Below are 14551 nucleotides of genomic sequence, written 5' to 3'. Positions count from 1 at the left end.
CCTCCTGCCATAGGTAAATTGATTGTGGTTAGTGCTTGAAGTTAAGCTGATGTTGTAGGAAAAAAAAATCCATAGGCTTATTATTTTCCCCTTGAGCTATAAGAGTTCAATGATGTTGAGAACTAACTGTGTAAGATTTTAAAATCCTAACACAATTTTCCTTAGCATTAATATTCTGCAAAAGTTGAAGTTGCTACCTGCAAAGCCAGGGTGCCCTTAGAAGCCCTCTACCTGGAATTCTTTTGTCAACCTCTTAACAGATATTAAGGGTAATTTGCATTGGAGAGAACCAGCATTGTGCCGTTCTCTGCCTTTCCACACTTCTGAAAGGCTGTTTTTCCTAGTTTTTCCCTTTCATGATGCTTTTCACATTTTCTACAATTTATATTTTACTTTGAAATTCATTGTGCTAAGTAGTTCATGACTGCTCAAGCAAAAAAAAAATAATCATAATCTCCAGCTTATGACTCTAGCTCTACCACTAATTCTTCTTTCCCAAGAAGGTGCCTTGCACTAATTGAATGTAATAAATGCAAATCTGGTAAAGACACGCCACTTGAGATAACCATTGGTTTGGAGAAATGGCCTTTTGGGAAATGCTCCAGTATTTAGTATAACAATTATTTTAGAATTAAGTACTACCAAAGAAGAGATGACTGATCAGTGAGTGAAGCGGCAAGGTTACATGTTCTACTCAACTGATCTCACCACTGTCTCTAGTAATGTAACTTCCAGAAAGATTGAATCAGTTCTGAAACTCACTCCTCTTCAATACCTCCTGGTCCTGGGAGCCCCTCCCTTCATCTGATTGGAAAAGGGAGTAGACCCTCACCTCAGAGAGCTCCTCCAGATCCTCTATTTAAGAAGGGGACCCAGAGTACAGATCTCGTCATTTCCCCCACAGTCCCTTGCAGGTTTGCATCATTTTCCTGGTACTTACCTTTCCCTTCCCCTATTCTTCCCCTTTTAAGCTTTTTTTTTTTTTACTGTGTTATCTTCCCCCATTATATTGTGATCTCCTTGGGGAGAGGGGCTATCTTTTGCTTAAGCGCTTAGCACAGTGCCTAGTACGTAGCAGACACTTAATAAATGTTTATTGAATATTGACTATTAACTATGCAGCTATTGGTTAAATAGAAGTATAGGCCTTAACTAATTAATAGCATACTACTATTGACAATGGGTTGTACATATTAATGTGGTTTAACCATTCTGCCAAATCCAAGTCAGGGTTTCTTATCATCTAGAGTAGAGTAAGCCACAATAGAACTGTCTCAACTGGCTAGTTTGTTTAATCTTACCATAGTGCTTCCTATTTGCCATCCTGGAAGAACCACCTCAATAAGAACTCATATTTTTATATCCTTACAAGCCTATGAAACAGATAACATTAATACTATTATTCTAGCTTTACTGATGACAAAACTGGAGATCTGAGAGACAGAGAAAATGATATGCCCAGAGACTCATAGCTTCTAAGAGCTAAAGGTGGCATTCAAACCCAGATCTCTTACACTAAACATTCTTGTTATGTTGAGCTTATAAACCAAGGTCTACAACTAAAAAACTTCATATATTTCTTGGGATGGATCTAAGAAAGGTCCTATACTGGTGAAATATCAAAAGATTTGAGCTAGAGTCTTGGCTCTATTATTTGAGGCAGTTAAGTGCTGAACTTGGAATCAGGAAGACCTGGCTTCAGATTTTGCCTTAGATGTTTACTTATGGCAAATAATTTAATTTCCTTCAGCCTCAGACTCCTCATCTGTAAAATGAGAAAACATATGTAAAGTGCTTTACAAACCTCTACTACTGTCTAAATGCTAGTATTATTACTACTACTTAGTGGTTGTTATTTTGGTTAAGCCCCTTAACATCTCAGCCTCAGTTTCCTTATCTGTCACTTAACCTTTTGTAAAATGAGTATTGTATCCTGCCTGCCCCAAAGGTTTTCCATAAGATTGAAATGATAAAATGAATGCATACTTATTTTGTCAATAGTAAAAAGCCACACAGGTAGAGAATGTTATTTTGTTCTGGTTGTAGATGTAGAAGACAGAGAGCTGGCTTCAAAGCCGGCCCTATGCTCAAGTCCTGATTCTGACACACGGCTGTGTGACCCTGGGCAAGTCATTTAAATTTTTAATGCTCAAGGCAAGCTCTTCTAAGATTCTAAATTGCAGAGAAGGGCTGCCACATTGCATTGAGAGAGGGGGTTTCTTCACTTGAGAGTTTCCCTATGCCAGTGAAATCTCAGGTCCAACACCTCTCCATTTCTGTATTATTACTGTTGTTGTTGTTGTTACTGTGTAACCCTAGGAAAGTCAGTCAATCACTGTTTGCTTCAGTTTCCCAAAATGGTGATAATAATAACACCAAACTCACAGGGTTGTTAAGATTAAATGAGAAAATATTTGGAAGAAGCATTTAGTGCCGTAGCTAGCACAGAATAAGTGCTAAATAAATGCCTATTCCCTTTCCATTATTATCATCATCATCACCTTTATTATTACAAATAGCAATAGTCCTAGGATGAGCCAGTGATGGCCACCACCTTACCTCGAGGATTGATGTCTGCACTTGGAGGATCTGTTCATGGCCTTTGAGCTGCCGGATGCAAATCTTGCAGGACAGCTGGGTGGTGGTGGGAGTGTAGCGCTCCAGGGAGAAGGCACAGTGCAGGGGCTGTCTGTTACTGCACCACACCCGAGAAAATGGGACTTCCTGGCGGTGAGATGGAAGAGAGAAGAAGGGAATGACATGTGGACCCAGCCGACGTGAGCAGAGAACAGGAAAAATAATGGCAACAGTAATAATGATGGCAGCAAAGATAATTGCATACATGCTTTTGATGGAATTGTTTTTGAAATAATGTTCCAGTATATGCCAAGTAGCACAAAACTAATTAATGTCAGTTCCAATTGATAATATTAGTATTACAAGGCTACCACAAGCTTGTGTTTCTCTCTGTGGCACAAATGATTATGAAGAATGCCCTCCATAATGAATCATCTTTTTCTATTCCATAAATGCTTCCTTTTTGAGGACTACAAGAGCCCCTTTTCCAGGACTCTGTCTATGGATTCCTGAGCCAGGGGTGGCAGGGCATTCCTCATCTGTCCCCCCATTCACTTCAAAACAAAAGGCAGTGGAAAGATAAATGGATCTTCTATCAAAAGAGCTGAGTTCAAATCTTGGCTCTGCTACTTGCTATCTGTGTGATCTCAGGAAAGTAACTGGGCCTCAGTTTCCTCTCCTATCAAATTAGAGGCTCAAATAGGATGATTTCTAAGGTCTCTTCCAGCTCTGAATCCAATAATCTTCTCATATGTGCTTTGTATACAGACTACCGTTACACCATCTATACCACTAACAATTAATACCAACTCACAGGCGGATCACAACAAAAAGAGCTATTACGAAGATATGTTTCTGGGCAATAGAAACTCACACTTACATATGTCCATGCACAACAGATACAAATACAGACACAGTAGTTTCTTTTTGCCACTCCAGTTTCATCTAGCCATGCAAAATTTCTCAACTCCTCCTTCTCTTCTTCATACTCTTCCCAACAGTGCCCAGAGAATAATCACTCATGTGGAAAATGAGGAAAATAAAATAGTATAAAAGTTCACCCAGGACGGTACAGTTCCCTACTGCTGCAAACAATTAAAACCAATTGGATTGGGCCCAGGGATGATATTTACAATGATTTCAAGACTCCATTTTTCTTCTCTCACACATTGAAACAACTCTCCTCTCCAAACCTTACTCAGTTTTATAGAATCACATTCCATGTAAAATTTGTGATAGAAGAGCAGAAAGCTACATGTAGTCTAGAGTGCCCACTAGCATTTTGGAGGGCAGATTTCAAAGGGTTTAGAAAAAAGACAGATAGGATCCCATGATTCTATAGAGAAAGTTATTCCAGGCAGGATGGGAAAATCTGAGGAATAAAATTCTGAGGCACAAAGACTAACCATTCATATAAGGAGGATGCAGTGAAGTTGTCTAAAGATAATAATGTGGATGCATAGGAAGCTCACTGATGCAAATGATTTTTTTTATAAACACGCATATAAAATGGAAACAAGGAGGGCCAACAGAATACTAAGACAGAGTACTACAGAAATAATATCAGGACAAAACTGAGACCTAGAGAGAGGAAATGATTTGTTTAAGGATACACAAACAGTAAATTGTACAGCAGGGATTCAAACCCATAATATCTAATTCCAGAATTAGGACTCTTTCCATTATACCATATGTGCCAAGGTTGTGGTCAAAGGCTCAGTTATCTCTGCCCTTACCCAGTTTTATCTCTTTCAAATGATTTATATATCTCTTATTTTGCTTCTCTTTCTATCACTCTCTTAAATGAGAAAAACAAAAATAAACACACACAAACAAAAATAGGAAGGAGAAAAAAAAACATGGCAAGTCAGTCATTTCAACTTTCTGTGATCAAGCTAGCTGTGAACTCTGGATGTCCTTTTAAGTCTAATTACTCAGTTTTCTTCTCTTGTCCTCATATGCTCCTATATTTTCAACTACCGCCTTTCTGTGAACAAAGCCTAACTTTCATGTCCAGTTGTCATCTCATGTTTACATGTACTGAGGCCATCTCCACATCATGCCTCCTATTCTTTGACCATCATTCTGATCTCCCATCCACTGAAAAATTGGACTCTGCCTCTGAATTCCCTAACTATGATAGATGAGCTTTAGCCTTATCTTGATGGGGTCCAGGCCTTAAGGTTTTCTTATCATTCCCTCACTATGTCTCCCCTTTCCATCACTCCATTATATGTTGTCTTCTCCTAGTAGAATTTAAGCTCCTTAAAGGTAGAGGCTGTCTTGCTAGCTTGTATTTGAATCCCCTGCACATGGCACAGTGCCTGGTATATAGAAATCACTTAATACATTCTCTATCAATGACTGTTCAGTATTCTATCTCCACTCATCACCAACAGCTTCCCTTATAGGTCTTATTAATATTTATAGCTGAAGTTTTCAAGAAACTGACTCTTTATCTCTCCCTTTTGTTATTCCCTTCTAATTTTCTCCTCAATGGCCCTTTTTTGGTTTTCCATCTAAATCCAGTCACTCTCAGTGTCTCTGCAATATATCTGTATATTCCTGCTATCACTATGTCTTGCTTTTAGCCATCACCACCCTGACTCATGCATGAATACTTGTCAGTTGTCATCCTGCCTTTAGTGTCTCCTGGGCTACTAACTGCTCTTCAGGCTCTCTGATCACCATCTTAAAATCACATTACTCCTCTCTTCACAAGCCTACCATGGTTAACTTATCGCCTATTATGTCAAATCTAGACTTTTAAGTCCAGTCTTTAGGGACATCAGTCCTAGCTTCTCTTGAGCCACAGTCCTTAGGTGTCCTGTAGATGCCTTAAGCTCTGGGTATCTAAAGCATAACTCCTTATCCTTACTTCCCAAGCGTCCCCCTCTTCCCAGTTGCCCCAATTCTGTCGAGGGCGCCACCATAATTCCATCTTTACAGGTTCATAACCCAAGAGTTATCCTGTGCTAATATTCCCTCTCTTTCATACCTCATGTCTCTAAAATGTGTGGAGTCTTTTTGTCTCTGCCTACACAACATTTTTCACATTTATTCCTTTTCATCCACTCACCCCGTACCTATCCTATTAGAGGTTCATATCACCCCTCACCTGGACCACTGTAATAGCATCCTAATTGGTCTCCTTGCATCTAGTCTCTCCCCTCTCCTACCCATTCTCCCCTCGGCAATGTTCTAAAATATTTATAGCAGCTCTCTTTGTGGTGGTAAAGAACTGGGAACTTTAGGGATGCCCATCAATTAGGGAATGGGCAAGTCGTGGTATACGATAGTGATGGAATACTACTATGCTATAAGAAATGATGCACTCACTGATTTTAGAAAAAAAATGGAAAAACTTGCATGAAATAATGAAGACTGAAATGAGCAGAACCAAAAGAACACTGTATACAGTAAAAGCAATATTGTTTTAAGAACAACTTTGAGCTGCTCAATTATTTTGACTATTATAAATACCCAAATTAATGACAAAGGACCTATGAAGGAAGATGTTACCTGCATCCAGAGAAAGAACTGATAAATAGAAGTTTGTATAGAATAAGTTTACAAATATATGTATGTGTATATAAATATATACATATCTGTATATGTACATATGCATATGTATTGTGTATATATGTATATATATTTGTGTTTAACATTAGCCATCTCTAGGGTGAGGGTGAGAGAAGGGGAAAAAAATTACATGATAAATTTATTATATATTTAAAAGGAATAGCAAGTTGTACTTAATAGATTTGCAGTTTCATGTGCAATAATCTTTTTTATTATTCTACCATGCTATGGAAATGCTTGTTTCATTTCAAAAATTAAATATAAAATAAATAAAACCACAAAAAATAATATTACTAAGGCATAGGTCTGACTATGTCACTCCCGTGCTCAATACCTTCTGGTAGATTTCATCTACTTCTAGAATAAAAACAAAACACAAAACACAAAACAAAACTCCTCACATTTCCTATTGAAAGCCCTTCACAGTCATGCTGGCTTCTATCTTTCCTGGGTATTGATTATTACTCTGCTTTAAACATTGTCAATTTGAGACAAATTGGCCTACTTACTGACCCTGTGAGAACCATTCTCATTTTCCTGCCTGGGACTTGCACAGGCCATTCCACACAACATACCTAGAACGTGCTTCCTCCCCACTTCTGGCCCATAGAATGTTCCAATTAAAGTTCTTCAAGGCTTAACTCCAGTTACACTCCTCACATGAGACCTACCCTGTTTCTCCCAATTTTTAGTGCTCTTTCTTTTCTAATGCATTCTCTATTTTTAGTGCCCTCTATTTTGCCTTCTTTCTCTACAAAAGCAAAACATTTTGAACATCCTATTTTAAGATAGTATCAAAGGAATTTTCTTTACTGTTGACTGAAGTAGCAGCTGCCAATAATAATAAACAAAACATTAACAAATAATACAATTAGAGCCGCTGTGATTAGTGTTTTTCCAGGGCAATCATCTTTGCTTTCATTTATTTAAAAATTTAAAAAAAAAACAGGAAAAAAAGTTCATTGAATGAAAGGAAATATGTGGAAAGTAATGAGAGGAAAAGTGTGGCAAAGTTATGGGTGTTTAAAGTATTCCGGAAATGTTTTCATTTTGATTCCCATTATAATTAGGTTCCTAGCAGATGGAGAGAATGTAAATCATCTCCTAGCAGGAGACAGGCACTGGGTTCTCTAAGATGCAGAGCATGCTGGAAAAGACAGCTGCTTTTATGCTAGTGAGGTGACAGCCTGGCTTTGTATTTGGTGTCTTAATACATATTTTGAAAATATTTCACTGTATACTATGTATAACAGATTTTCTTCACTACATGACCCTCTTATCCCCTCCAACAGAGGGTCAAGTGAAACATGATTAAAGTAGATATAAGGTTCCAGCAAGTCTGCTGAGATTAGAGTGACCCTCCTTCCAGAAGAGGATTCTGACTTTTAGCCTTCCCTTTTTAAATTATTTCTTATTTATTCCGTATGTGGCTTGTTTGTATATATTTGTTTGAGTTCTCCTCCATTAGATTGTGAGGTCCTTGAGAGCAGCGACTATTTTTGGCCTCCTTTTTTATCCCCTAGAGCTTACATAATACCTGGCATATGGTAGGCACTTAATAAATGTTCATTTATTGTTTGATTGAAGGGTAGCAATATGTCTATTTCTGGTGGGTCTAGATAATTGGAGAGGTGAATGTGAAATGGTGAAATGACATTTTCTCAGGAGTATTATTTATGCTCCATGATTTTTTCTTGGCAAATACATATGGACAGGGGCCCAATGTTTAGGAAACAAGCAAAAGTAACTTGAATCTAAAATACAGAAATTTGGCCTGGAATATGTCTCTGCATAGGTATAACTTATTAAAGAGAAATAGGCCAAAGGAGGGCATGGTAACATTATAATGAGAAAGTAAACTCATGGGAGGAAATCAAGTTACTAGAAGAGTAAATGTATTGGGGGAAAATATTTGCATAAAGATCAGTGATGGGAGAAATAGGAGCTGGTTTGTTATTGGTGTAAACTATAAACCACTTGATGAGAAAGAGGAAATAGATAATGAGCCTGGCATAGAGGTGTGATATTGTAATGATAAGAAACTTCAATTATCCGGACATATGCTGGAACATAGTCTGGAAAAAACAGAACAGAAAAAAATTTCCTTTACTTGCCCTAATGATAGTCCTATCCTTTAAAAGGTGGAAGAACCAAACAAGAGGGGTTTTTATACTGAATTTTTGTTATTTTTGCTGAGGTGGAAGAGATGGGTCATTGGAGGGAGCAGAGAATCAAGCCGAAGTGAGTATTTCCTCCTAGAATTTGTAATAGAGATAAAGAGGAAAGCTAGTTTGTTTGGCATGTACCTTAGATATTGAGAAAGGAGATTTCAATTGTTCTGTCCCATTATTATTATTAAGATAGGTAAGCTCCCATGGACTAAAATTCTATAGAGGAAGTCTGCTCAGGAGGGACAAGTAACTCAGAAAAATGATGTTTTTAAGACATAAAGGAAAACTCCAATGGAGAGGGAAAATAGGAATTGTAGCAAGTAACTTATATGAATACACTAGTTACTTACCAACTAACATAATTTTCTTTTCAATTACATACATATGTGTGTGTGTGTGTGTGTGTGTGTGTGTGTGTGTGTATTAAAAGGGAGAGAAAATGGAGAGCAGTTGGGTGGTAGAATGGATACAGCACTAGGCCTGAAATCAGGAAGACCTGTGTTCAAATTCAGCCTCAGATACTAGCTGGGTGACCCTTGGCAAGTCATTTAACCCTGCTTGCCTCAGTTTCCTCATCTGTAAAATGAGCTGGAGAGGGGCCATTTCAGTAAATTTGCCAAGAAAACCCCAAAGGGGTAATGAAGAGTTGGACACAACTGGAAGAACTGAACAACAATAGAATATGGAAGCAATGACAGGTAATTAAGGATAAAATAAGCACAGTTGTAACAAGGGTGGGTAATACCAGACTATCTTATTTCATTTTTTGAAAGTTACTGAAGGTCAGGCAAATGCTGAAAACATAGTTTAATGAAGCATTTGATAAAATATCTTATCCTATTCTTGTGAAAAAGATGGAAAGATACAGACCAAACGAAATGGATTTGAAACCGGTTGAATATCTGGAATCAGAGAAGATGTTAATGGTCCAATGTCAACTCGGCAGGAGCTCTCCAGTAGAGTGACATGGGATCTATTCTTGGCCCTGTTCTGTTTTACCTTTTTATTAATGACCAGAATAAATATTCATTAACTTTGCAGATAACACAAAGGTGGGAGAAATATCTAACACACTGAATGACAGGGCTAAGATCCAAAAAAAGATCTTAGGCAAGAACACTGGGCTGGATCTAATGAGATAAAATCCAAAAGGAATGAAATCTCACTCTTGGAATTTAAAAAAAAAATATATATATATATATATATATATATACACATACATATACATACATATATGTATATGTGACACATATATGTATATATGCATATATGTGTGTGTGTGTGTGTATATATATATATATATATATATATATATATATATATATATATATATATATATATATATATCATGTAATGATAGAGAATATATAGGTGGGCTGTAGCTTGTCCAAAAACATGAGTTTTTGGCAGACTAAAAGTTTAATTTGAGTTAATAATGTGACATGGAAGCTATAAATCATTAAGATGGGCTTCATTAAGTGAGGTATAGCTTCTAGCACATAAAAAAAGTAATGATATCATTTGACTTTACTCTGATAAGACCACATTTTATATATTTTTTTCAGAGCTATTCCTGTTTTGCAAAGGACACTGATAAACTGGACAACATCCAAATATTCTACTTGTGGAGCAAATTGGTGAAGGGTTCAATGTTCATGGCATATGTGGACTGGTTGAGGAAAATAAACATATTTAGCCTGGAGAAGAGGAGACTAGAGATAGGATGAAAGAGACCCAAAAGCTTCATAAAGTACTTGATACGGGATTACACTTGTTATGTTTGGTCCCAGTGGGCAAAACTATAGTAGTAGCAATGGACAGAAACAGCAAAGACTCAGATTTAGGTGAAATATTGTAAATATTAGAGCTATCCAAAAATTCAGTGGGTCCTCTTAAGAGAAGTTAGTTTCTCCCTCATTGGAGGAATTTAATGAGAGGCTAGATAATCTCATGGTAGATGTGTTATACCACAAAATATTTTTGTATATGGGTTGTACTGAAGTCTCTTCTAGTTTTAAATTCTGTGATTCTGTGAATTTGAGGCTAGGTGATCTCTAAAGTTCTTTCTAGATGTAAATCATAAGATCCTAGGAACCTCTATGTAAATGTTCCACCATTTCTGAAATTGCCTGGCTTCCCATTCTTCAAACACTGTCAGCTTTCTTGACCTGGAGATTTTCCAAGCAGACAGCAGCACTGTTTATTTCTATGGACATTTTTGGATACCTAGGCATGACTGAGTAGTGACAATTGGAGCAAACTTCTAATTTTCTCAGCACTCTTCTAGTTAGTGGTTTTCTGAGGATTCCAGATTCTGCTTAGGGAAGCTAGACTATTTTTGGAAGAGGTATTATTTGGGTTTGGCATCTCACAGAAGGTATAGAGTATTAATGATTGGGAAGAAGGGAGAGTGTGGACATGAGGCAATGTGATATAGTGGATTGTGAATGTCTTACCTGGAAACTGATATTCTACTCTGTTCCTCTTTATTTATGCCCTTCAAACCACCAGACCTAATCATGTGTCTTTGCCACCATATCTAATGTGCAAATAAGGCTTGGACTTTGTCACCTGCTATAAAGATGAATCTTGTGCATGTGTTGTCTCCCTAATTGAATGTGAGGTCATTGAGAGAAGGGGCTTTCTTGCTTTTCTGTTTATATCCCCAGTTATTAGCATAGTGCTTGGAACATAGTAAGTGTTCAATATTTTTTTAAATTAATTAATTCATTCATTCACTCACTCTTTATTCTTCCAAAGAAAGATCTTAGTTTAGATCCAACTTTTGACATTTAGATTGTATAATCATGAGGAAATTATTTTCTCTTTGATACTCAGTTTATTCAACTGGAAAAGGGGATGCTTTTGTGAGGGTCAAATGAAGTAATATATGCAAAATTGTCTGTGAACTTAAAAAATATCTAAGTAGTAGTAATTAGTCAGCTGATAGGGAAGGGAATATCTATTTAATAAACACATAAGAGTTTTAGGATCCTTGTGTTTTTTTCTTTCTGTTTCTTTATGAGCTTGATTTCTAATAATTAAGCTCTCAAAAGAATCAGCATTATTCACATAGAGTTTGCCCAGTGCACATGTAATGCAATATTTTTCACAAGACTGGTTTGAAGGAAATATTTTGTAAACCTTCAGAAACAATAAATGTGAGAATATGAGTTATTATTATTGTTGTTGCTGTTATTATCATTATTATTGAGATTTTTTTACCCAGACCTCTGATTTTATCAGTGTTAGGAATTCCTTTTATGGAAATGACCTCCACTGAAGCAGATTGGCCATCTACTTGTAACTAAGAGTTTCAGAGAGTTTTCAGTGGCACTGAGAGATTAAGTGACTTGTGTATAAATTAGGTTAAAACCAGATAAGCACATAGATTCCCTATGGGAGGTGTTCTGTGATCTTCTAATGTTAGAAGTAGGTAGTGCATGGGCACGAAGGCCACAATGACATGAGCTGAGATTTCCCAGGGCTGAGAAGACTTTCGGAAATTGACTAATTGAAGACTATAGGGCTGGGGTAGAGGTATGAGAAGGAAAGTGAGGGGAAATATGTTGGAACCCCAAGGACCCAAGAAAAGAAAATATGGTGGAAATGAAATCTCAAGGGATGCCTCCTTGTGCTTAGAAAGCTAAACTATGGCTCAGCCCTCCAAAGCAGATATCTATGATTTTAAATATAAATATTTATACCTGTTCACTATCAGCCTCCAAACTTCTCCATGCTGGTTGTAAACAGATGTGGAGAAGCTTTGCAAGGGTCTGACTCTTTGACGTTGAGCATCTCCAATGCCTCTTCTAAAATTAGCAAGCTTTTGCATCCTCCTATTTTTTTTCCTTTTTTTCTTTTTTTAATATAAATTTATTTATTTTTAGCTTTCAACATTCACTCCTACAAGTTTTTGAATTCCAAATTTTACCCATCCCCCCTCCCCCACCCCAAGATGGCATGCATTCTGAATATCCCTTCCCCTAGTCTGTCCTCTCTTCTATCTCTCTCCCCTTCTCTTATCCCCTTCCCCTTCTATTTTCCTATAGGGCAGGATAGACTTCTGTACCCCATTTCCTGTATTTCTTATTTCCCAGTTGCATGTGAAAACTTTTTTTTTAAACACATGTTTCTAAAACTTTAGGTTTCAAATTTTCTTTCTTCCTCCTTCCCCACCAACCCTCATTGAAAAGGCAAGCAACTCAATATAGGTTGTACATGTGCAGTTATGCAAAACATTCCATAGTAGACATGTTGTGAAAAACTAACTCTATTTCCCTTAATCCTATCCTGCCCTCCCATTTATTCTATTCTTTCTTTTGACCCTGTCCCTCCTCAGAAGTATTTACTTCTGATTACCCTTTCCCAATCTGCCCTCCTCTCTATCCCCCTGCTCTCTTGTCCCCTTCTCCCCTATTTTCCTGTAGGGTAAGACAGATTTCCATACCCAATTGAATGTGTTGTTATTCCCTCCTTAAGCCAAATCCTATGAGAATAAGATTCACTCATTCCCTCTCACCTTCCCCCATTTCCCCTCCACTGTAAGAGACTTTTTTTTCTGTTTTTTTTTGTGAGATAATTTACCCCATTCTACCTCTCCCTTTCTTCTTCTCCGAGTATAATCCTCTCTCATCCCTTAATTTTATTCTCCAGATATGACCCCTTAATCTTCAACTCACCCTGTGCCCTCTATCTATCTATCTATATACATACATATAATTTTTTTCCTCCAACTACCCTAATACTGACAAAGGTCTCATGAGTTATAAATATCATCTTTCCATGCAGGAATGTAAACAGTTCAATCTTAATAAGTCTCTTATGATTTCTCTTTCCTGTTTACCTCTTCATGTTCCACTTGAGTCCTGTATTTGAAAGTCAAATTTTCTATTCAGCTCTGGTCTTTTCATCAAGAATGCTTGAAAGTCCTCTATTTCACTGAATGACCATTTTTTCCCCTGAAGGATTATACTCAGTTTTGCTGGGTAGGTGATTCTTGGTTGTAATCCTATCTCCTTTGCCCTCCGGAATATTATATTCCATGCCCTGTGGTCCTTTAATGTAGAAGCTGCTAAATCTTGTGTTATCCTGATTGTGTTTCCACAGTACTTGAACTGTTTCCTTCTGGCAGCTTGTAATATTTTCTCCTTGACCTGGGAACTCTGGAATTTGGCTACAATATTCCTAGGAGTTTTCCTTTGGGGATCTCTTTCAGGAGGAGATCTGTGGATTCTTTCAATTTCTATTTTGCCCTCTGGTTCTAATATATCAGGGCAGTTTTCCTTGATAATTTCTTGAAAGATGATGTCTAGGCTCTTTTTTGATCATGGCTTTCAGATAGTCCAATAATTTTAAATTCTCTCTCCTGGATCTATTTTCCAGGTCAGTTGTTTTTCCAATGAGATATTTCACATTGTTTTCTAATTTTTCATTCTTTTGGATTTGTTTACAGTGTCTTGATTTCTCATAAAGTCACTGTCTTCCAATTGCTCTATTCTAATTTTTAAGGAAGTATTTTCTTCAGTAATCTTTTGGACTTCCTTTTCCATTTGGCCAATTTTCTTTTTAGGGCATTTTCTCCTCATTGGCTTTTTGGACCTCTTTTGCCATTTGGGTTAGGCTATTTTTTAAGGTGTTATTTTCTTCAGTATTTTTTTGGGTCTCCTTTAGCAAGCTGTTGACTTGTTTTTCATGATTTTCTTGCTCACTCTCAGTTTTTCCTCTACTTCCCTTACTTGCTTCTCAAAATCCCTTTTGAGCTCTTCCAAGGCCTGGGACTGATTCATATTTTTCTTGGAGGCTTTGGATGTAGGAGCTTTGACTTTGTTGTCTTCTTCTGGTTGTATATTTTGATCTTCTTTTTCACCAAAGTAAGATCTATAGTCTGACTCTTTTTGCACTGCTTGCTCATGATCCCAGCCAATTACTTGAGTTTTAAACTCTTTGTTAAGGTAAGAGTCTGCTTCCAATGTGAAGAATGTACTGTCCCAAACTTCAGGGATATGTATAGCTGTTTTGAGAGATACTTGTAGGGACCTGTAAATTTTCAGTTCTTCCAAGGTGGTATGATAAGGGGCGAGGTGTTTACTCCTTTCCTGGCCTGTGACCACAAGTATTCCTTTCTGTCCTGTAACTGTGAGGAAGGGTTCCTCTCCACAGCCACTCCAAGCTCCACCACCAGCTTCCTCACCCCAGCACCGCCCCAGAACTGTGACCCA

General features: G+C 37.3%; 1 protein-coding gene across 1 annotated transcript in view; it reads right to left on the bottom strand.

Annotated features, from left to right (window-relative positions):
- Positions 1-14551, bottom strand: part of UNC5D (unc-5 netrin receptor D) — a 366754-nt gene that overhangs the window by 36707 nt on the left and 315496 nt on the right. The window contains 1 exon segment of the mRNA XM_078149141.1: positions 2560-2724. Coding sequence (XP_078005267.1) covers positions 2560-2724 — 165 coding nt within the window.

This window comes from Phascolarctos cinereus, unplaced genomic scaffold (genome assembly GCF_003287225.1).
Source record: "Phascolarctos cinereus isolate Bilbo 61053 unplaced genomic scaffold, phaCin_HiC Scaffold_2;HRSCAF=192, whole genome shotgun sequence".
NCBI lineage: Eukaryota > Metazoa > Chordata > Mammalia > Diprotodontia > Phascolarctidae > Phascolarctos > Phascolarctos cinereus.
This window is presented reverse-complemented; position numbering and strand designations above follow the sequence as displayed.